We start from the raw sequence: 24,243 nt of genomic DNA on the forward strand, positions 1-24,243 counted from the left end.
AATCCCTCCCAGCATCAGTCTTTTCCAATGAGTCAACTCTTTGCATGAGGTGGCCAAAGTACTGGAGTTTCAGCCTTAGCATCATTCCTTTCAAAGAACACCCAGGACTGATCTTTAGAATGGACTGGTTGGGTCTCCCTGCAGTCCAAGGGACTCTCAAGAGTCTTCTCCAACACCACAGTTCAAAAGCATCAATTCTTCGGCGCTCAGCTTTCTTCACAGTCCAACTCTCACATCCATACATGACCACAGGAAAAACCATAGCCTTGACCAGACAGACCTTTGTTGGCAAAGTAATGTCTCTGCTTTTTAATATGCTGTCTAGGTTGGTCATAACTTTCCTTCCAAGGAGTAAGACAGGATGAAACCTCGCAATTTGTGACAACATGGATGGTAAGTACATGTGATAACATGTACTAGGTGAGTGAAATAAGTCACACAGAGAGAGACAAATATTGTACAATTTCACTTACACGTGGAATCTAAAAATCAAATGAAAAAAACATAATAAAACAGAAAGACTCACACATACAGAGAACAAACAGGTGGCTGCTGAGGGAGTGGGTATAATGTAGCATCTTTGTATAGTGACAGATGGAAAAACATTTTTTTTTAATAAAGAGATAATGACTGGGAATCTTTAGAAAACTGAAAGGTATGAAACCTCAGATTGAGGCATCACTATAAGCCCAAGTAGAATAAAATTAAATCCACACATGTAATGAAACTGCAAAACACAAATGACAAAAAAGAGGATCTTAAAAAGAACCAGAGAAAAAGGCAGGTTACATACAACGAAATAATAGTTAAATTGTGAACACAGTTCTCAAGAGTTAACAACAAAAAGCCATAATTTCAGTAAAATGATACTTTCAAAGTGCTGGGGGAAAAATAATTGGAAGCCTAGTACCCAGCTAAACTATCAATCAAGATTGATAAGGAAGTAAAGATATTTTCCAACAGAGTATTTACCACAAACAGACTCTCATTAAGAAAACATCTGAAGGGGGAATTCTGTGGCAGTCCAGGATTAGGACACCATACTTCCACTGCAGGGGGCATGGGTTTGATCCCTGGTGGGAGAACTAAGATCTGACATGCTGCATAATATGGTCCAAAAAAAAAAAAAAAAATCAGAAGTATGTATTCATCTATTTGATGAAAAAGAAGAAATAAAATGCAGGAAAGAATGATGAAAAAAACAGTAAACATATATCAGTAAAATGAAATAACCACTGAAAGCACAAAACTATGCTATTTATTAGAATTGTTCTAACATTTGGGGGTGGTCTCATTCTTGGAAAGGCTCATCTTGAGTCTGTTTAATGTACACTGTGCTGAAATAAATGGCCTCCAACATACCTACTGACCGTATGGTTTTATCAATTAGACAAAGCTGCCAAAACATTTCCTGATCAGCTCTGTTTAGCCATCTGTGGCAGGGCTTTCCCTCATCCTAACAGTTCTAGAACTCGAGTCTCAGTTCAAGGCATTCTTTCCTCTCCCATATTCCACAAATTTAAAAAAAGAACATTCTAAATAGAAATGTCCCTTATATGAGCTTTTGGTTAAGATCTGCTAGTTTGGGGGAGTATAATTTTTGGCTATGGATTAGGATTCAGGCTTTATAATTAGTCATCATTTGCTTGAACTTGGGCCAAGAAAAGAGTACTTTGGCAGCTTTCACAAAGAAGTATGCGCTTCTTCCTCTGAAGGAGAAAATACCACACAGGATCAGAAAGGGAGGGAACACATTCAACCCTGCAGGCTGAAGGCTGCCTTACCTGATTTGAACATTCCCTCTAGCTTCCCATATATTCACAGCAGTCACAACACTTATACTCAAAAATGTGTACTCTCCAAGATGCTTGCAAGAAACAGCTCACCTGATTTGACCCTAATAACCCCAGGAAAGTAGATAAGGCAGGTAAATTCATTGTTTACATATGAAAAAAGTGAGACTCAAAAGAAACTGACTCGTCGAAGACGACCCTCACAGCCAACACAATCCCTCCCCTTCACTTAGACCCAACCCACAAAAAACCCCTGTATAGCCAACTATGCACGAGCTATGTAACCGGGGCCAAGCTGAACATAAACCTCAGGCGGCCCATCTGTAATGAACTATAATAAAGTGTTAGGAATATTAAAAAGATGATCCATATAAAGGGTGTGGCACAGTGTCTGAAACGTAGTTGGTCCTCAGAAAATGTTTATTATTACTACTACCACTATTGTTAACAATAATAGGCGAAGACTTCCCACTACAGAAACCCTCGGCGACACTCCTTTCAGGAACTTGCATTACCCACACCCGCGTCGGCCCCCCGACACAATTCCACGGACACGCCCCCAAACACACCCTCCCCCTAAGCACGCCCCGCACCTTCCTCTCGGACAAGGCCCTTTCCTTACAAACCTTACCCTCGAAAGACTCTCCCCAGTCAGCCTCGCTTATGAAGGAGGCCTTCCGCCCGCACCCGCCTCTTCAGCACCTCTTTTAGACTCGGGCATCCCTGGAGGCGCCCCAGCCGCACGCTAGTAGCGGGCCCGCGCCGATTACCTGGCCGCGCGCTCCCGCTCCGACTCTCACTTCCCCAGGATCGCCTTCTTCTCGGGCCCGCGCTAGCGCTGTGAGCGCACAATTAGTTTAAACTATGGTCCCGCCCCCTCTCGTCGCCCTGCGATTGGCCCCTGTAGGCTGGCGTCGCACGCAAAAGCAGCCTGAAGGACCGGGGTAAAGGAAGTATGAGGGCCACTGGAAAGGGGAAAAGGGTGCCACAACTTCCGGACCCTGGCCCGCGGCTTGAGTGCAAAGACGACTGCAAATCCCAGCACCACCCGCGGCTTTGGAGCCCTTCCCTTGAGGAACTACAGTTCCCGGTAGGCATCGCGGCAGCGCCTACGGCTCTTAGAGGGGACGTGGTGACGTAAACAGTTACCATGGAGTTGCGCTGAGTAACCTTGAGGTAGTGGACTTCGAGGCTGGAGGGGAAGCAACTGCGGGTGAGTTGGGAGGGAAAACAGGAAGCCTGCTCTAGGGTACAAGAACTCTGTGGAGAGGGGAGGGGCACACTGAAAGACTTAACAGCTTGCTTTCTTGGGAACCTGAGACCTACCCCCCCACCCCTTGCCTCTAACTCCTTTTCACAGTGAACAAGACACAAACCTTTGTGGGATAAATGGGCGAGGGGAGTGAAGGGAATTCTGAGAAACATACCCAGACAGATCCCTCCCCGCAGTACTACTGTCTCAAATCCGTGACATATCCTGGGAGATCTGAAACGCCGTCAAACGTGGGGTTGGTTTTCCTCTGGTCGACTAAGTCTTCAAAACCTGGGAGTAGGATTAGAGTAAATCATAGTCCCTAATTCTGGCGATGTAGGAAACTTTCTGGGGCTTGAACTGCCCCTTTCCTTCCAAGCAGGAAGACCCCAGGGTAGGGCCTCCTTTTCAGAGAGTCAGCAGGATCTTCCCTCACATATTTATTAGGGGTTCTGTCCTTAAATTATATTTTCTCCCTACACTACTCTGTGGTCTGCTTCTCCAAGTTCTGCAGTTAAAGCTTCATTCCTTTTAACAGTATTCATGACCGGTTTTTTATATTTAGCGACTTAACTAGTGTTTTCACATCCAGTCTTCTTTTGAACTTAGTGAGTCCAAGGATATTTATTCCCATATCACAGATTGGAAAACTGAAACCTATAGAGGAGCAGTGACTTGCCGGAGGCCACACACCAAGTCAGTGACAACTAGGACTAGACCCCAGTTTGCCATCTTCCAGCCAAGTCTCTAGCTTGAGCCTACAGCCTCTCAGTAAGCTTAAGGACTTTTTCAAAGTAGTTTAACTGCCCTGGGGCAAAAGACCCTTTTATAGCCTACATTGGGTTATTGACATTTCACCCTGAATGAGTTTCAGATCTTTCCTTGAAAGTTTAAATGGGGAAAGGGAACTAGAGAGACTGAAGGCAATGGAAATCAAACAGATTTAACTAAACAAGAAGTAAACAATCTAATATAGCACCTGTGTCTGGTCCTGCCATGATTAGCTAGCTTCTGGTTGACTCCTAACTGACCCTAATTGAGTCACTTACTATCTTAAAGCTCCCTCATGCTTTGTCCTAGGCTAACTTCCCACCTCACTCTCCTCTTGAATTGTCTTATCCACATCTTTGTTTACCGCCTATATGCATCAGTACACAAGTATGTATCTCCAACCCTGCCCAACCTCCTCCCCAAGCTCCAGATCTATAGAACCAATTGCATCTTTAATAGCTCCTTCATATATCTCAAAGACATACAAACATGTCTTCAGTTCAGTTCAGTTCAGTTCAGTCGCTCAGTCGTGTCCGACTCTTTGTGACCCCATGAATCGCAGCATGCCAGGCCTCCCTGTCCATCACCAACTCCCGAAGTTCACCCCGACTCACGTCCATTGAGTCAGTGATGCCATCCAGCCATCTCATCCTCTGTTGTCCCCTTCTCCTCCTGCCCCCAATCCCTCCCAGCATCAGAGTCTTTTCCAATGAGTCAACTCTTCACATGACGTGGCCAAAGTACTGGAGTTTCAGCTTTAGCATGTCTTCAGCTGAACTCATCATCTCTATGTACTCCAAGCCAGGATCTCTTCCAATGTCTCACTGTATCCACCATTACAGAAGTAAAAAAAATGAGTTATCTTTAATACCTCTTCCATTCCCATCCATTATAAAATCTTGTCAACTTTACTTCTAAGTATCTTTTTTTCTAGTCCTAGCTCCCATCACATCCTTCCTGCCTTCCCTCCCAGCCATTTTGCATACTGCAACAAGACTAATCCTTCAAAATGCAAATCTGATATTGTTCACTTCTCCCACAACATTCCCAATTAAAAATATACCTTGGGCTTCCTACTGCTCTTAGCATTAGGCAACATCTCAACTTGGCTCCCAGAGAAGGAAATGGCAACCCACTCCATTACTCTTGCCTAGAGAATTCCATGGACAGAGGAGCCTGGTGGGCTGCTGTCCATGGTGTCGCACAGAGTCGGACACAACTGAAGCGACTTAGCAGCAGCAGCAGCAACTTGGCTCCTGCCCACCTCTCCAACCTCCAGTCTAACCATACAATTTCCTTCCCATTCTCCCTCCAGTTATATGGCCTTCTTTAAGGTCTTCAAAATTTCCAAGAAACCACTCACCACAGAGCCTTTGCACATGCTGTTATCTCTTCCTGAAATGTTCATCTTTTCCCTATGCCATAGTTATTTGCATTTATCTTTCAGATTTCTTGGAGTCACTTCTTCAGGAATAGCTCCCCTGACTGAGCCCAGACCAGCTCAGAGCCCTCAATTATAGCAACTTTGTGTCCCTCTCCTTTATAGTATTATTCACTGATACAGTATTTAACATATTGTTAAGTACTTACTACTTGCCACCACTGGCTTCCGGGGTGGCTCAATAGTCAAAGAATCTGCCTGCAATGCAGGAGATGCAGGTTTGATCCTTGGGTCAGGAAGATCCCCTGGAAAAGGAAATGGCAACCCACTCCAGTATTCCTCCCTGGGAAATCCCATGGACAGAAGTGCCTAGTGGGCTACAGTCCATAGAATCACAAAGGGTCAGACATGATTAAGCAACTAAATAACTCTTGCCACCACTGTAGGGATACAGCCATGAGAAAAACATGGCTTCTGCCCCAGTGGAATTTATGTAAACACAGGTAGTTAGGAGATAATCTTAATGTTATGAGTGCTACCAGGGTAAATAAAGGGTGCATTGGGAGGCCAGAAGAAAAGTTGCACACCCAGACTTGGATATGAGGGTGGGCTTCTCAGGGGAAAAAAAGGGAAACCGGAGCTGAGTCATTAAAAGTTAGCACAGCAGAAAAGAAGAAACTGTACACCAAGCAGAGAAAGCTGGATGTGCAGAAGCCCAGAGGCAGGCACAGGAAACTTACTCTGAGTAGTTGAATTTGGCTGGACTGCGAAATTGGAGGTGAGGCTAAGAAATGGAAGTGTTTTGGGGGAGGAGGGGCAAGAACCAGGTTGAATTTGGGGCCTCCCTTTGGTACCTGGAGATGTATCTTCCCAGAATACATTAGATTATGTGGCAAACTTTTCATGACATTCTTCGATTTTTCCTTCCACCTGTAGCCCATAAATAGCTCTTACTGGGGCCAGGCTGTTGAATCTCCTATCAGATCTCTTCATCTGAATATTTCTCAAAGCTTCCTGGGCCATCATGTTGCTACTTACCTGAGAGGGAAGGGATTGCAATTGTTAGCAGTTTCCCCAAACTGAAAACAAATTTCCATCACCAACTTGGGATTGATTAAATGAAGTTAAATTAAGTAAAGCAAGTTACACACAAATTCTGTGGGAAACTGCAGCTATTAAAAAGGGTAAAATAATCTACAATAATTTGAAAAGGAAAAAAAATAGGTTTACAAAGGAATAGACAGAATGTGTTCATTTTAAAATATATTTTTGTTATGTATGTCTTATAGGAGGTTGTATTCCCAGACTGTAAATCATGAGCGTTCTTGGAGAGTGAGATGGGGAGTCACACTTTTAGTTGCTACTCTATGTACCTCTCTATGCTATTTGACTTCGTTCAGCTATCATGTTAACTTTCAAAGTTAAAAAACAGTAAATGATATTTCCAGTTGCAAGAAAAACTTCGAAACAGAGTAGGTATGCCCCTAACCCTGTCATTCATCAAGTCAATCAGTGTAGGCAAATGAGGAAGGCACTAGGGTCTGACTAGCTCTTGGTCATGAGGCTGAATAGCAGCTTTGGAGAAAGACTCCAGAAACAGCCACTGGAGTGAATAAGGCAACCTTACAGCTTGACACTTCTCCTCACATATGTCACTTCAAGGCTAACTATGTGACACCCTGAAGATATCATTCATTCATTCATTCATTCATTTTTCTATTTATCCATTTGTCCATCAAGCCTTTAGTGAATACTCAGGCTCAGTGCTTCCCTGGTGGCTCGGAGGTTAAAGCGTTTGCCTGCAATGTGGGAAACCTGGGTTTGATCCCTGCATCGGGAAGATCCCCTGGAGAAGGAAATGGCAACCCACTCCAGTATTCTTGCCTGGAGAATCCCATGGACAGAGGAGCCTGGTGGGCTACAGTCCACAGGGTCACAAAGGGTCGCACACGACTGAGCGACTTCATTTCACTTTAGGCTCAGTTGCAGGGTAGGTGGAAAGGTGGGAAGAGAGAAAGAAGTCTGCTTTCTGTCCCTGTCCTCAAGCCTATGAGTACAGAGAGAACAACCGGTTTTATTTATTGAACCTCTGTTACAGGACATACAACAGTTTTCAAGACAGGGTTTGTCTCCATTTTACAAATGAGGAAACAGGCTGTGATGAAATTTTTTTCAAAGTACAGTGGGGGCATGTATCTGTTAGCTACTGCTACATAACAAACCATCCAAAACCATGGTGGCTCAAAACAATAAACATGTATTATTGCTCACAGGTCTCTGAGTCAGCCATGTGTTTCATCTGGTCTTGGCTGGACTCATTCATGTGTTTGCAGTCACATGTGGGTTGGGTGACTCTCCTGATCTTGACTCGGGGTGGGCTGGCTATAGGCTAGTCTAGGATGGCTTCACCTGGGATCGCTGGCTCTTTTTATCATGTATCTCACCTACTCGTGTTTCTCATATCCCTCCAGCAGGCTAGCGGTGTTCTCTTGGCACTGACAAAGAGCACGAGGGCAGGTCCTCTCTTTAAGCTTCTGTTTGCTTCATGTTTACCAGCATCCTTTTGGCCAAAGCAAGTCACATGGCTGAACCAAGCATCAGAGTGGATGGAACTATTAAAAGTCAGAGGGCAAAAGAGATGGATACAGGGGAGACCATGATAAGGTTCATCCAGAGAATTAATACAGGACACAATGATCAATTTTATTTGGGAATAAAGTCTTTGAAGAGGGTACACTAGAGCTGAGTATTGAAATACAAGAGTATCCACTAAGTATGCAGCTGTTTCTTAGAACTGGATGCAGGCTGGTTTTCTACAACCAATAGCAACCCAGCAGGCCTTCCTGTACTCATGACAGACAGGGTTCTATTATTTGTATCTTGGCTTCATTCCTTCTGGTCAGGCATAGAACAGCAGGCACTCAACAAATGTTCGAAGAATTGAATTAAATATCTTACTATGAATAAGGTGTGGACTCAAACAGCTGAATCTTGAAGCCAATTGTTAGAAAGAGCAGTTTAGCATCAACACTCCCAAAACAGAAATCCTTGTATTTGGCAGTGTCTCAATTCTTTCCTCCCACAAACATTTCCCGAGTGTCTATAAGCCAGGTCCTGTATTAGATGATGAATAAGACCCAATACTAGTTCACAGCCTGAGCTGTTGTTTAAATGGAGAAAACTAATAACCCTTTCCAATAGGCTGATTTATCCAACTATCGGGGCTCCATTTTTTAATACTAACTCTTCCAGAAAAATGCACCAGCAGCTGGTGCTACACAAATTCAGAAGCCCTTTGGAACACCACTGAGGTTCTCTGATGGTCAAGGAGACTAATGATAAAAATCTGCCCTTAAATACTGTAAACTAAAATCTATGTCCTGTAGGGCTGAACTCTGAGGTCCCAACACAGGACTCACTTTGAGAAAATATCCAGTCTCACTCAGAGGCATCAAACTCATTGTGGGTCCTCAAGTCTAGGTGAGAACACAAGCCACCTTCCTCTATTTCTACAAAAGAATAAAGTGTTTTTTGTCATGTCTGTAGATTTGATATCCAATGATTGAGAACTCCTGACAACCCATGCCCACCAGGTCTGTCCCACACTTGACAATTCAGCTGTCAAGTGACTCAAGCCAGCATTTTCCCAAAACTCAGTTGAGAATGCTTTTTCTCCTAACCTGTAAGTGTGCTGACAGATCTCACTTTTTTATATATATTTTATTTTTTGACTGCACTGCACGGCTTGTGGGATCTTAGTTCCCCAACCAGAGATCAAACCTGCACCTTCAGCAGTGAAACCACTGGACCACCAGGGAATTCCTGAGGCTGCTGCTTTTTTGAGAGGAAGAAATTCACTTTCCATTCCTCTAAACCTGTTCCACTCTATCCTTGCATATGTTAAGTCACCAAAAAACTAATTTACCTGGACTGTATTAAGCTTAAGTGGAATTACAAGCTACCAGGTCTGTGGTTTTTAAGAGAAATTCCATTTTAATAACATTTGTGAATTTCATTGTCTCTGCATACAAATGATTTGTTTATTTGAATCAAATGATGAGAACCACATATGCTAAATTTTCCCCTTTTGCTTCAGCTTCCAGGAAATTTCGGGGATAAGCAGAGTTTTCTAATTCCCTGGTACTTCTCTCTCACTTCCTTTATTCTGGCTTCTAATCTTTCTCTTCCATGTTTTCATTTTCTGCATCCATACTGTCCAGTATGGTAGCCTGTATTCACATGCGGCTACTGAGCACTTGACAGGTAGCTTGTTCCAGCTGGGATGTGCTGTAAGTGTAAAGTATCTCAATTTTTAATATTGATTATATGTTGAATGACATTTTGGACATAGTGGGTTAAATAAAATATATTACTAAACCTAATTTCACCTGTTTCTTTTGACTTTTCTTTATACAGCTACTAGGAAAATTCAAATTATGTATGTGGGGAAAAAAGCTACACACATGGCCAGCATTTGTGACGTTCATTATATTATCAGGACAGCTCTTTTCTACAAATCAGCCTTTTCCATGAGCATGTTATTACGATAAAAATACCTCAAGTCCTTTAAGAAAACAAGTGAAGTAGTAAATGCAAAGTTGACAGTGGTGGATGGCATGAGAAGGGGAGGTTGATTGGGACACATGCTTGTCAGTCTATTTACCTTCTGTTTGTGCCACATACAAACCCCCTCTGGCAAAGTGTGCCAGCTCTCCCCTCCCCAGGTGAGTGGTGGTCTCATGGCTCTGCCCAGTCTGGGAAAATTCTCAGCTTTATTTGAGCCAACAAATTGGAAAGGATCTGATAAGACAATTCACACCACATTGTAAATGACGGTAACACTGTTCACCCCTCTGGGGGTATTTCCATTTTAACAGGGAACAATCCCTGAACCCAAAGGAGTGAATCCCTAATGGTGGAGTTTCAGGCATCAGTGACAGGTGAGTGAGAGTGAGGCAGACTCTGGTTTTATGTGTACGTGTGTGTGTTTATATATGTACAACTACATTCAGGATGTACCTGAAAGGTCTTTGGATGGAAAGATGACGGGGGCTGACAGACAAGCAGAGAAGGTAGCAAATCCCCATCTGTGTCAGGCTGCAAAGGGCTGGCAGACACCAAATTCACTACAGGCCCTCAGGGGTTTATTAAGCAACAGAATAGCCCAGCTGATGTCATCAGAGGATAGGATTCAAGATAGGTATCTGTGGTAACTACTGTGGAGTAGCAGGAAGGGTCTCAGAGTAGGATTCAGGAGACTATAATGGCAGTCCTCAGCTGACTCACTGGCTTAACTTTGGGCAAGTGCTTTCACCCTGGGGTCTCAGTTTCTTCATCTGGAAAGTAGAAGGTGTTTTACCTGTCAGTGAACTCTCAGGGATGTGAAGGTGCTTGGAGAAGTAGGAAGTGCCCTACAAATGCAAGGAATCATGATTGGGATCTTCAAGTAGAAATGCAGCCACACAAAGCTGGGGTGGAGGGCTCTGGGGAAAACCCAAAAGCCGAACACCAGTCCTTCTCTGTCCTCCCAGGCTGAACCCGGATTCCCAGGGCCCATGCTTACACCTGACAAATGATGGCCTGAGCTATGAACAAACGGAACTATATGAACACTTCAGTGCAAGAGCCCCCTCTTGACTACTCCTTCCGAAGCATCCACGTGACCCAAGGTCAGCCCCCAGAGCACAGCACTCCACTCACCATGGCAGCCCGGCTGGGTGTGGTCCCTAGGGAGAAACCAGCCCTTTATTTAAAAGCCTAAAGAGATTCTTCCCATAAGCCTATGGGATTTTTGACATCATTTGGGGGAGAAGTAGTGGGTAGGGAGGTGGGAGTGGAAGAATCTGACCTTTTAAAAAATCAGCACATCTGAAAGGAACCCAGGGGGCTTTTAAGGTAACTGATGTTCTTCAAAAGAATCCAGGCTACAGCAGGAAAGTCAGGTGGAAGAAAACTGGGGAGCTCGTCTATCAGCTGATAGTTTTATTCTCCATTTCTTACTTGGAGAGAAGAGACTAATAAAAGAAAAATACAGGCTGCTTCAGCATCCCAGTCAACAGGCAGAACCTTCTCTCCTATCTCAGGACACAAGCCTGTCCTGATCACCGGTAGAAACATGCACGGTCTTGTTACTAACAAACTGGAATGTTTGCAGTCAAAATAGTTATTGACAAATTTTATATTCATTCCGGTCATACCCACATTTATTCCATTATCACCCACACTTATTGCATGTTCCAGCACTGCCCACGCTCATCTTATCTTTCAGTGTGTTTGTAAGGGGGCAGTTAGTACCTCTCAGGAGGGGACAGAGGGAGGCTTCAGCAAGATCATATTCTCAAGGTAATATGCTTCCCAGGGAAGTTCTTCTGTCTTTGTTATCTGCTCTCATAAACACATCAGTATGTCTGCCCTCACAGAACACAGGCTGGCCTATCTTAGACGCATTACCTGGTTTTGGTTGTCTCTCTTAGGTAATCAGCGGCCACCTTTAAGTTCAAGAAGCAGATGAATAGTTATCAAGGATACTGGATACTACTTGGGTTTGGGTTTAGGGTACTTATAACTTGGGTTGACATCAGTCACAACAATAACTCCTGCTTGTTCTCTCACACACCCACTGGCTGTGATCTTCCTTTCTTATGCACACCATCACTTCTGACTGATGGGAGTCCATGTTCCACAGGGTTGTAGCTGAAATAATGGCTATGCACAAGATAGCTGAGGTGACAGAGGAAGAAGGAAGTATGACTCCCACCCACCCTGGGAATTCCTAGCTCTGAGTGGGGAGATGTAGTTCTGCCCTCCACGGTCCTCAGAATGAGGAGAGAAGTTACTATGACCAAGGATAACTGCACAGCACCAAACATAATCTGTACAGATGCCCTTTCATTCAGTACTTAAATACTGAGCACCGAACTATGATTAAGCACTTCTAAATATGTGTGTCAGTCTGTACACGTATGCCAGGCATGGTGCTTCTTGCTAAGCAAGGAAGGGACAAGCAGAGAGGTACATCTAAGCCCCAAAAGGCCAGTTGCCTCAGGTTCTCCACAGCACTTGGTGTATTTACTTAGAATTGGGGTTAGAGGACAGGGTGGTTTGGGGGAACTTGGTACACAATTTCCCGAATTAATATATGGAGCACAGAATCTGAAATGACAGTGACTTTAGAAGACAAACAGCCTACCACCTCCAATGCACAGTCCTCTAACTACTCCTACAGCTTAGGGAGTCCAACGCCACACACCTCCCAACCCTTCCATTCCAGGGTGAGCAATGACATACAGAAGTTCTTCACATCAGACTAACTCCTGCCCTCTGGGGACACATGGGGAAAGTTGCACGGCAACCCTTCAGGAGATATGAAGACAGATTATGTTTTCCTCAGATCATCCTGGAGGTAGACAATCCCCAGTTCTTTGAATGTTGGCGTTTTGGTCCAGTTTCCAGCCCTATCTTGGCCTACTCTGAACAGGGCAGCTTTGACTGATCCTCGGGCAATGCAGTGCTGTGATGGAGTCTGATTCTCAGTAACCATAGCAACCTGGACTCCCTCCTCCACCTGTGATAACAGCAACCCCAGGCAGCCTCAACTTTTAGGCAATGCCATCCCCAGGAGCTCCCCCTGAGCTAGGGATCAGCCCTATGCTTGGTGGTATTCCCAAGCCACTGCCTCATCAAACTGGAGACTAGTCCGTATGCAGGTTTATTTTGATCTTAACTTTTACTCCTCTTTCATCTCAGGGTTCGAAGTCAGGAGATGTGAGGCTACACAGGTCAGGATTAGTTTATTCATAAGCTAGGGTACTCTCCTCCAGGACAGGACCCTCCTGCCACCTCCCCCCACCCTCAGGCCCCACCTGTGGGTTGTGCTCACTCCAGGACTAATACAGAGAGCCATCTGGTGGATGCTGCCTGACCTGCAGCTGAGTTCAAGTTGGGTAGGGGTGGAAGAGAAGCGTGTCCAGTCAGAGCTGAGGGGAGGTTGAAGACAAGCTGGCCAGTTCAGAAAATACTAAATAATTTCCTTTCTGGGAGGCAGCTTTAGACAAGTAACTAAAGGCATAATAGGAACAACAGGAAACATCTAATCACCTCAGCTGAGCTGATGAGTGGTTCTGGCTCTGCCACTTACAAGTCTGTGAGCTTAGGCAGAGCCCATTCTCTGCATGGACCTTATTTGTTGAAAAACAAAAAAAAAAAAGAAGGGAAGGGGTCCATACAGATGGGTTCTAAGATCGCTCTTTAAAAAAAAAAATTGCTCTATTTCCAACTCTACTCCTCAGCCAAACTTTCTGAGGGTGCTGTTTATACCACCTGTTTATATTTCCTTACCTTTCATTTGCTCCTGAACTCACTCCAATCTAGCTTGCCCCCAGGCCCTTGTCATTTCATTGAAACAGCCCTCAACAGTCACCAAGGACTTCTGAGTTGCCAAAATTACTTTTCAGTTTATTTCCCTGAAACTCCTACAGACTATGGATTCCCTGAGCATCTTTAAAACTATCCCATCCTGGTTTTCCCTGCCCTGCCCTGGTGACTCACTGACTTCTTTAAATGGAATCCCCCTCTTCCTCTCTCCTTCCCCCTCTCCTCTCACTCTGCTTGAACAATCTCATCTATTTTACTAACTTCTATACAGCCTATACTAATGATTCTCAAGTCTGTCTCTCCTGAGCTTGACTTTCGTATCCAACTGCTTACTTGGCTGCTCCTCTTTCCTGTACTAGAGGAACCTCAGACATGCCACGGCCAAGCCTGAACTCCCACCTTCCCAACCGTGCTTCTCCTTTTCATCCCCATCACCCCATAGGACTGACATTTCCCCAAATACCAAGAAACTGAACAACACCTTGAATATTATTCTACCCTTACATCTAGTCAACTGTCAAGTCATGCTGTGTGTCCCCTTCATCCTTGCTTGGATGACTGAAAGCCAAAATGGAAGCTTCAGAGCGATCTTTCATTTCTGAAAGATGTGAATCATCTCCTTTGCTTTCAACCCCCCAGTGGCTTCCCACCTCCTACAGGATAAAGTCTAAGATGCTCAACCTGGTCTTCAAGGCTCCTCGCCTCCTCTCCCCTCCTTGCCCCCTTGCACAGCACATACGTGTGTGCCCATGCTACCCCATACCTCTGTGCCTTTGCTAGCGCTCTTCTCACCTTTTCCACTCCTTTGCCTGATTAATGTCTCCTAACCCACTGAGATATCCAGCTCAGGCTCAGCCTTCCCTGGGAAACTTGCCTGAGGTCTCAGACTGGGTTAGGAGCCCCTCGCCTGTGCTTCCACAATTTAAAGACCATTTATCATATTATATTGACTGTTTTGCTTTCATTCTGCCCACGTGACGCCTCCAAGACAAACATCTGCTTTACCCCTGCTCTATTACCATACAGAGCCTCTCGCTCATTTTGTTCACCACTGTATGTCCAGTATGATGCACATAGTTACTATTAACAGAAGAAGGGGACGGACATCCAGAGTGTGTTAACACTGAAGTGAAACTCTATAGGGTCTGCTGGTGGCTAATCCTGGATTTTGTGCTTTAGCATCTTGGCTCAGGTCCAACATCTCTTGTTCTTGGTTTCCTCATCTATAAAATGTGCCTCCCTCCAATTCCCACACAGGGGTGGTATGCTAATGCTAAGTCGCTTCAGTCATGTCCGACTCTGTGCGACCCCAGAGACGGCAGCCCACCAGGCTCCCCCATCCCTGGGACTCTCCAGGCAAGAACACCGGAGTGGGTTGCCATTTCCTTCTCCAAGGGGTGGTATACAGAGAACCTAATGACAGTCGACATGAGCATGTGACCCAAACCAAGAGCCTGGGATGGGAAGTCTTTGGCCCTTAATCCAAGCTCCAACTGCTGGGGCCTGTGGGACAGTGCATGCAGTTGCACAAGACACAAGCATGGGGTTATGGCCCTGCCAGCTCCTCTAGCTACAAACCCTCCCAGCTCTGTCCCTTCCCACCCCCCAGAGCCAGAAAAGCAAAGATAACATACCCAAAGCTCACTCTGTGCCCACAGATCTGTTAAGCGAGGAGCCCCGGACAGGGCTACGACCAGTAAGGCACGCGAAGTCGGGGAAGTCAATGACCCAGTCCCTGTGGTTAAACAACAATGTCCTCACTGACTTGAGAGACTTCAACCATGCGGTTTCACAGCTCCTGGAGCATCCAGAGAACCTGGCCTGGATCGACCTGTCCTTCAATGACCTGACTTCCATTGATCCTGTGAGTCCAGTCAGGGCGGGCCCAAAGCCACCTTGTCCAGCCCCAGTCTCCCCACCTCCCACGCTGTCAAGGAAGTAGTGATGCAGCATGGTGCTGTGCAAAGCACACAGCTGTGGGCTCACACAGTTATAGGTTCAAATCTTAGATGTGACTCTTACTGACTTTGTGACCTTGGGTAAGCTCCTAACCTTTGAAAACCTCAACCTCCCTGTCTGAAAAATGGGGATAAAAAGGCCAGCATTATAAACATTTTGTGAGGATTAAACGAAAACGTATGAAAAGCAACCAGCACACACCAAGCCCTCGCGTAGGAGGCTAAAGTAAAATTGTAGCTTACTGGGCACCCACTGTGCTTTGTGCCAACTTCTTCAATAGAGGTAGTCACTAAAAGAACAGCAGTTACTTTCCATGAACTCAGGCTAAATGCGAAGGAACAAACAAGACTGGCTGGCCTCTTTTCATCCAAGTTCTATGTTAGGAAAGGCAGGAGCTATCGTATGACTTGGAAACTATTCCCCAGGTGCAGGGATCTCAATTTAACTGTTCTTTTAAAAGCTCTGATGTACCTAGCAAGGTACTGTCCCCTGTTGTGACAATCTTAGAACACTAAAGCTGGAATGGTCTTCAGTGAAGGGACAGCTAAGGCTCTGGGAGAGCACACAGGTGCCTGCCAAGTCAGTGGCAGTGGTGGGACCCAGGTCCGTACTTCCTGCCCCTTGGATTACAGTGCTGTAAGTGTGGTGCCCCTGAACCCCTTCAAAGGTAAATGAAATGCTAAAGTCAATCTCAATCCAGCATGGCTGTGAAGGTGACAGGTTGTTCCCCAAACTTCCTTTTTGGCCACCAGTCAGTCCTGAGCAGATACACGGCTTTGTCCAGTCTAGCTTCCAGTCTCCTTTCCCAACAGGTCCTGACAACTTTCTTCAACCTGAGTGTCCTCTATCTCCATGGCAACAGCATCCAGCGCCTTGGAGAAGTGAACAAGCTGGCTGCCCTCCCTCGGCTCCGGAGCCTGACCCTGCACGGGAACCCCATTGAAGAGGAGAAGGGGTATAGGTGAGTCCCCTGCCCTGGATGTGGGCTCCGGCTAGGCCCCCACGAGGGAAAGGAGAGCATGGGTTACAAACCCAACACCATCCTTCTGCTCTGCTTGGACCGGGGAAGGGAGAAGGCTTTAGGCATTTCTTGCTTGCCAGTCAGGATAAATCCAGTCTCCTCCAAACTCAAGTCCCTCCATTCCTTGCAGTCAGGGGAGACAGGAGTGACTGGTAGAGGGGGAAAGGGGTCCTCCAAGGGGCTGGCCCCCAGCCCAAGTCTTCCCCACAGGCAATATGTGCTGTGCACCCTGCCCCACATCACCACGTTCGACTTCAGTGGGGTCACCAAAGCAGACCGCACAACGGCTGAAGTGTGGAAACGCATGAACATCAAACCGAAGAAGGTCCGGATAAAGCACAATGCACTCTGAGGTTCCCAGGACCCCAGCAGTCCTAAAGGCCTGAGGGTGGTCCATTTGGTTTGACAATAAATGATTTGAACTGTTCGGCAGATCACCTTGTCCCATGCAAAGACGCCCCCCAAATCAGGTAACCAGCATCATGTTCTGGTCTTACATCACTGAAACAAGGAGGAAATGGAAAGAAAGGCCCACTGGCCTCAGCTGATGGCATAGCCCTGGGAAATGTATCTAACCTGTCTGGGACCTTTGGCGTTCTTTAGTTCAGATATCCTGAGGTTAGAGTTGCTTCGCAGAGCATCAAGGTTCTGTAGAGATGCCCCAGAGGCCTCTGTGACAGGAGGCCAGGAAGATGAGCTGTGACCTCTGGACGCCCCACTTCAATCAGATCAGAGTAGTTCCTCACTCATGTTTTATGTGTTATGATTCTGCTAAAGATTCCACTTGATAAAAACAATCCTCTACGTGTTATGATTCTGCTTAAGATTCCACTTGATAAAAACAATCCTCTGCTTGAAACTGTGTGTCTGCTGAATCCGTTATCAGGTGCTCTTGGTCTGTGTGCAGACCTCCACCCCCTCACTGGGCTTCCTGGGAATTCCACTGAGCCTGAGGCAATGCCCACAAGGATGATGGCTGCCTCAGAGTTCAGCCTGTTCAGCTTTGATAGTGTTCCCATCGCTGGAGAAGGGACAAGCAGTCTTATCCAATCTGAGGTTAGCACGGGTCGAGTCTAAGCTAAGACCTGGGAATCTCCTGGATTCCATTTAGTGCCCGTAGAAGATACCCCCTCCCCCTCGTCCATCATGCCGCTCACAGATTGGAGTAGCCACAAGTAAGGAGGGTGGTGGGCAGGACAGAGGGGCGGGAACCAACACACAGATGGATACATGTCCTTTATCGAGGATGACAAACCAAAACAAAACCAAAAAACCCCAAACATGTAAAAACCCAGGGTGCTAGAAATACAAACTCAACTCGTTCAAATTCAAGCTCATCCAGACCCTGGTCACAAGCCCTCGTGAGGTGCATGTGAGCACCAAGTCAGGGACGGGGGACAGGAGTGAGCCAAGGAAGGGTGGGCAGGGGGCCCTAATAGGCCCCCTAGTGACCACCCCCACACTGGCACCTCCACCTTCCCAGTGACGGGGGAGAGCTACCGGGCCTTGTCCCTGTGACCCCTACCCCACCCCTGGCCAGAGCTTCGAAGGCCAGTAAATGGTTCTACCCTCCCTTGCTGCATCCTCACTTGCTCAGGCTTCTCGCCTCACTCTTCTCCTCCTCCTCCACTTTCTTCTGTGATTAGTAGCAGGTTAGGATACTGTATAAGCCGCAGTGTGGCTGGGGGCCAGGGGAGGCAGGGTGGAGACGGAGCGAAGAGAGGAGAAGAAGAGCTGTCCAGGGACCCCCTTCTCTTCACGGGATCCCAAACTGTACAACCAGCTCCTCTTTTGCGTCCACACGGATCTGAGAAAGTGCACTATAGGCATAAGCAGCTATCCTGGAGACCTGGGACAGGGGGACGGGGAGAGACAAACAGAAACAGAGGAGTGAGAAGGGAGATCCGGAGTGGGAGAGGGGGATTGGATGGTCAGGGAGGAGGGAATGATGAGGGACGGGGAGCCAAAGAGAAAGGCATGGATGGGAAAGGCGGGCGGAAAGAACAAAGAATAGAAAAAGAATGAAGGCTGAAAGAGGACATGGGGAGGAGAGAAAAAGAGTGAGGTGGGAGACAGCAGGGCCCACAGGCTACCGGGTTCCCTCCCTCTACTTCACCTCCTCAGAGACAGAGAGGGTGGGGCGAGGGGTGGCTCACCTGCTGCAAGTCGGAGAAGGGGACGGGCTCGCTGGCCAGCACTTGATGGGGCTGGCTGGTGAGAGACGGCAGCGGCGGCAGCTTCTTCCAATGGGTCAGGCTGCTGCTCAGCACAGCCAAACGGGTGCTGGCGGAGGGGAGGTGGGGGTGGGGACAGGCAGTCAGGCCACAGTAGTCGGCCCAACCAGCCCAGGCAGGCCTCATCCCTCAGACCAGAGAAGCAGGTGACGAGGCCTTAGCTCGCCGCAAAGCCTCTCTGGGCTCGCCGCAAAGCTTCTCCAGGCCCACGTCCTTTGCTCTCCACACCCTTGGAGGTCACAGGGCAAGCTGAACATGAACATCAACTGAGGCACCCGAGTGATTTGTGGCCACCCTCCTGGGCCACACCCAGACCAGGAGCCTGGACTGGGGCCCAGGCTCCACAGCTGGAGGAGAGGGAGGCAGAGGGAGGGCCCAGCGGCCTCAGGCTCCAAGCGGCCGGGAGCTCACCTGTACTGCCGAGCCCGGTCCATGTACTCGTGCTGCTCCATGCCCTGGGAGTCTGCAGCAGACACATCAATGATGTTGCTTCGGGGAAAGGAGAGAGAGCACGTGAGAAGTGCTTCCGAGAGGGCTGAACAGACTCCCTGCCAGGTGACAACTCGAAGCCTATCTGACAATCGTGTCCTTGCCTGCCCACGGGAGCACGACTGGGCCCAGGAGTGCCTCTTCCCACTGACCTGTCCCCTGCATCCTGGGTCTGGCCCCCCATCCCAGTCTTTAACATGGATGGAGGAGCGCTGTCCCAGGCCCAGTCCTGTGATGCCCACCTGGCTGTCTTGGCGAGGATGGAGGAGAGCAGCGCCTGCTCATCGGTGCGAGCAGAGGGCAGGCTGTGATAGTTGGGCTCGGCTCCATTGAGGGCTTTGGTGGGTGGGCTGCTAGGGTCCAGCAGCAGCTTCCGCTCCTCTCGGTCCTAGGAGAGACCACAGGGGAGACATCAGCCCCGAGGCCCTTAGTCCAACCCACCTGTATTGGGCTCTCCTCTTAGCCCAGCTCTGACCTTTAAGCACCAAAAATATTTCTATTAGGAAAATCCCAAGTGCCCAACTGTATAGAAGCGTTCGCTCCAGGACCAAGATCCTGCTTGCTTTTGGGAGCTAGGCTGGTGGTGGTCTAGGATGAGCTAAAGTGGAACCAAGCAGTCCTAGAGACCCTGAAAAGATGGACAGAGGCACAACGTAGGTATTTAGTCACAGCCTTGCAGCTGCAGGAAATAGTCCAGCACCTGGTAGAGAAAGGATATTGGAGGCTGGAAGCCAGAGAAGGTGGAAAAAACAGTGGGGTCTAGAGGGGACACTGATACAAATCAGGAGCCTGAGTATGGCCCTTCTGATCCCCGAGACCAGATCCTCTCTGGTCAGACTGTCTGCTCCCAGAGGCCCTGTGAGGCCAGACAAGGCCTTGGGCCCCAAGGGAAAGCAAGCTCATCCTCTCGATGGCCATTCCTCATATTATCTCAGGAGTCCCGGCTGCAGGCTCTGGGTCCTGCCATCCAAAGGTCCCTTCCTGAGGGTAGGCCCCTTCTACTCTCAGGCATTCACTCTCCTTTCCTCTTTTCGTGGGATTCCCAGAACCTAACTCGGTGCTCCCAGAGTACCTTCCCCTGAACATGGAGCTGCTCCCGCCCTCACCAAGCCACACCTTTGTGAACGTGGCTTCCTTAGCGTCAGCAGTCCTGTTTCTGCCGGCCTGTGCCAATCACCACAACCCCTGAACTGACCTGAGACCAAACCAAGTCTCCCTGGTCCTATATAATGCTACGTGTTATTTCTCCTCATCTTGTTTTAGTCCCTTGGTCTAATCTACTGCGATCTTTTTGAATACAACCCTGCCTTGAGCCCATCAGCTGTAAATCCCTGCTGGCTTTGTGTCAGCTGCAAAATGGATAAGCCGTCATACTGGGTATCCAAAGTATAAAGAATAAGCGTACCCAGGACGATGCTAGGGACAAGGGGCCATCCTGGCTAGAGTTGACTCACCAGCCTTCAGTGCCAGACCACCAGACTCCTTAGTGCTCCGTTCCAGGCCCATCTCAGTTCCTATTACAGTCTTTCACGCTTGCAGGCTCCCAGCTCCCCTGCCAACAGCTCAACTCTCCTTACAGAGCACATTTCCTCCTGCCCCACCCTAGGCAAGGTCAGTCCTTTGACATTCCTCTTCTTTCTCAAGCCTAGGCTGCCCATGTCCTTCGTTCCCAACAGCGTGAGACAGAAGCTCTAGGCTCCAGCCTCATCAGCTCCCAACTCCTTTAGACACCCCCTGACCCACCTAAAATACAGGCTAAGTATTAAAGAACTTGAAAGACAAAACATGTACCAAAGATTAAACGATCTCTAAGGAAAGCTGGCTCCATAATAAAGCCTGAGTTGCTTTCTATATGTCCATCTTTTCCCCAGCCACACTTCAGACAGATGCTCCTGCAGGACAAGGCCACTTCTCCCCTATCCGGGGTCCTTTAAGAACAAGGCTATTTGGGGTTTCAGTGCTAAAGAATCCACCTATCAATGCAGGAAAGACAGGTTCGATTCCTGATCTGGGACGATCCCACTTGCCACAGAGCAACCAAGCCTGTGCGCCACAACTACTGAGCCTGTGCTCTAGAGCCCAGGAGGGCTCTGTGCAACTACTGAGCCCAAGTGCTGTAACTACTGAAGCTGGCATGCCCTAGAGCCAGTGCTCTCCACTAAGAGAAGCCACCACAACGAAAAGCCCACACACCACAACTTAGATGCTGCTCGCCACAACTAGAGAAAAGCCCTCACAGCAGTGAAGACCCAGCACGGCCAAACAGAAGAAAAAGAACAAGATTGTTTTCCTGGGCCCTAAACTCGTTGAAGAGGCCATGCTACCACCATCAGAGCGGACAAATAACATCGCCCCCACCCCCAAAAGGGTGAATGGAACACGGGGGAGGGTTTTTCACATCAAGATTTGTCCTAAAGTCAATGTCAACCTGGGAAGAGTTTCACCATCTTCTCTTCACAGACATGTATGTGGTCTGCCTATGACTGGCCACCTGATCTGTGGGCACAGCCAGAAGACACTGCTTAGCACAATGGATAAAGACAGGCCTTGGCAGCAGAACACCTTGCTTGTCGCACTTCTCAGTTTTGTGTGCGCATGTGTGTGTCTCCTCAATCGTTCAGTCGTGTTTGACTCTTGAGACCCCCATGGACTGTAGCCCACCAGGCTCTTCTGTCCATGGAATTTTCCAGGCAAGAATACTGGAGTGGGTTGCCATTTCCTACCCCAGGGGATCTTCCTGACCCAGGGATTGAACCTGCATTTCTTGCGTCTCCTGCAACAGCAGGTGGATTCATTAACACTGTGCCACCTGGGAAGCCCTCTGTTTTATAAACTTGGCTAAATCACTTAGCCTCTCTCAACTTTTTCTTCACCTTTAAATAGACATAACTAGAACCTATAGGACAGATGTTGGACAAAAGTCAAGCAAGATAACTGTAAAAGATCTTTGAAAACTGTAACATAATGTACATTTCTTTTTATTATTATAACAAAGAGTCCAATGTGAGAATGGGAGAGAGGCCTGCCCAAGATCTGAGACAGTGGACAGTGAATGGTTATGGCTCATAGACTAGGAAAGCAGACCTTCTTCACCTGAGGCCTCAAATCACCCAGGACAGGGATTTTCCTGGCAGTCCAGGGTTAAGACTTTGCCTTCCAGGGGGAGGAGGTTCAATCTCTGGTCAGGGAGCTAAAATCCCACATGCCTTTTGGTCAAAAAGCCAAAACATAAAACAGAAGCAATACAGTAACAAGTTCAATAAAGAATTTAAAGATGGTCCACCGTCAAAAAAAAAAAAAAAAAAAAAATCACCCAGGACTGATCAAGCACCATCTCTGGGAGCTAGCACCAGAAGTGAAAGCCCATCAAGGGGAAGGTGTAGATTCAGGACAGTAGAAATTCCAATGAGAAATTCCAAAAGCTGGTATCCTTTCTCACAAAAAGTCAACCCTTGACTCATTCTGTGCAAGAGTCCATTATTATACTTTATGGGACAATTTCCCATTAGGCCATAGCTTTCCCAGTAGAAACAGGTATTGTCTCCAATTTCTAACCGGAGGTGAAGTGTGAAGTACTGCCTGGATGGCACGCCTAACATAAGGCACAGAAATATGAATATATGTTCACTGGGTGTGTGGAGACTTAGTGAGGTCCAGGGGCCACCCATGCCTCCCATACAAATGACTTCTTCCCAAGCTTAAGTCTTTGACCCAAAATAGATTCATGTGAGTCACTGAGGAAAGACCTACTTCCCCTATACCAGTGACAAATCCATTTCTGTGACCATCTACTTCTCTAGACTGTGAACTACTTGTTGAAATCTTTCTACAGTTTTCCTGTCAATATGTTTTGAAATGTAGAATCCAGGCTCAGTGGCAACCAAGACAGCAAGTGAGACTTGGGACTTCTTCTTGAAAAGGTCTTGCCCTCCTCAAAAAGGTTAGGCAGGCAGGGCAGGGATTAAAGTGTAGCAAGAAGTGAGAATACACCAAGGGGAAGAGGCAGAATTTAAAACTGTACAGGCCGCCCCAGCCTAACCCTTCCTGCCAAGGAATCAGATCTACAGCCGAATACCCAGAACACCCCTCTAGGTACAGGAGCCCTCAGGCCCCAGGCGGAGACTGCATTGAGGCAGGCCAAAGTGAGCTCCCATCCCACCTCTCTTTCCTCGCAATCTAGCCAAAGCTAAACCCATTTTGTTGCCTTCCAAATTCCCACCGTCTCAATGCCCTCACTGTGTCTGTTAAATCCTTCACTGATCAGCTCAAATGACACCATCTTCCAGAGGCCTTCCCTGACTCCAAACCAGCAGTGACCTTCCTTCTTCAACCCCAAGGATTCAGAGTATACACAGATTCCTGATTCATATCGGGGCAATTCAAGAGCCTCAGCTTACCCACCTCTACAATGGATTCACAAAGCCCACTAATACAAGCACAGAGAAGGCACAAGAAGCTGGGAAGGGAGTGCTTCCCAGAGACGGAGGCTGAGGACCCTTTAAGTTGTAAACGTCTGAAAGTAGGGGAAGGGGCAGGAGCTCAGCGGGACAGGCGGCTGCCTGCACATCTTAACGTGGGGGGTGTGCAGAAAGAACTCGGGCTTTAAAAGGAATAGGAGCCCGGCCCGGCGTCTCCTCTGTAATCTGTCCCCTCCGGGCCTCCGTACTCAGTAAGCCCTGCAGTCCAGGTGACCCTCTTCTGCACACTTTTCTCTGGGCCCCATGCCCCAGGGTCTCAGCCCTCATTCCCGAGCCCCGCCCGCGGCGGCCGCACCTGGTCCGAGTCCTCGTTCTCGCTGCTATAGCAGCACCCCATGGCGGGGGTCGGGCCGGGCGCTCAGGCCGCGCCGAGGAGGGACGGCGTCCGTCACGAGCCCTTCCGGTCACATGACCGGCACCAGGATCCAGCAAGTAACCACCTCCCCCGTGCCTAGCCCTTCCCGGAGCGCCTTCGGGGCCGTGGCTGCCGCC

At 47.8% G+C, this 24,243-nt stretch overlaps 3 protein-coding genes across 8 annotated transcripts in view; 1 reads left to right on the plus strand and 2 right to left on the minus strand.

Annotated features, from left to right (window-relative positions):
- The window catches only part of NUMA1 (nuclear mitotic apparatus protein 1), a 72,258-nt gene extending 69,550 nt beyond the window's left edge, over positions 1-2,708 (minus strand). Inside the window, exon 1 of the mRNA XM_019974530.2 lies at positions 2,564-2,708. The gene's annotated coding sequence lies outside the window, so the exon portion shown is untranslated. The remainder of the gene's footprint in view (positions 1-2,563) is intronic.
- Positions 2,709-2,753: 45 nt separating this feature from the next.
- On the plus strand, positions 2,754-17,409 carry LRRC51 (leucine rich repeat containing 51). Of its 6 annotated transcripts, none has more exons than XM_070803835.1 (6): positions 2,812-2,883; positions 10,075-10,137; positions 10,729-10,866; positions 15,211-15,434; positions 16,342-16,490; positions 16,761-17,409. In XM_070803835.1, exons 3-6 carry the CDS (start codon positions 10,785-10,787, stop codon positions 16,900-16,902), a joined length of 597 nt encoding a protein of 198 aa, XP_070659936.1. In that variant the 5' UTR covers positions 2,812-2,883; positions 10,075-10,137; positions 10,729-10,784; the 3' UTR covers positions 16,903-17,409. The 6 variants fall into 6 exon arrangements, with proteins under 6 accessions (XP_070659940.1, XP_070659936.1, XP_070659939.1 ...); XM_070803834.1 differs by lacking the exon at positions 2,812-2,883 and adding an exon at positions 2,913-3,006; XM_070803836.1 differs by lacking the exon at positions 2,812-2,883 and adding an exon at positions 2,914-3,006 and having other exon boundaries at positions 15,229-15,434.
- A 360-nt stretch (positions 17,410-17,769) lies between these two features.
- On the minus strand, positions 17,770-24,231 carry LAMTOR1 (late endosomal/lysosomal adaptor, MAPK and MTOR activator 1). Its single transcript, XM_019974542.2, has 5 exons — positions 24,047-24,231; positions 19,516-19,661; positions 19,196-19,273; positions 18,707-18,833; positions 17,770-18,399 (listed from the first exon to the last, which is right to left on the minus strand). The coding sequence occupies exons 1-5, from the start codon at positions 24,086-24,088 to the stop codon at positions 18,307-18,309; spliced, it is 486 nt and encodes a 161-aa protein (XP_019830101.1). The 5' UTR covers positions 24,089-24,231; the 3' UTR covers positions 17,770-18,306.
- Between the last annotated feature and the right edge of the window lie 12 nt (positions 24,232-24,243).

Source organism: Bos indicus, chromosome 15, assembly GCF_029378745.1.
Source record: "Bos indicus isolate NIAB-ARS_2022 breed Sahiwal x Tharparkar chromosome 15, NIAB-ARS_B.indTharparkar_mat_pri_1.0, whole genome shotgun sequence".
In the NCBI taxonomy this organism is placed as follows: domain Eukaryota; kingdom Metazoa; phylum Chordata; class Mammalia; order Artiodactyla; family Bovidae; genus Bos; species Bos indicus.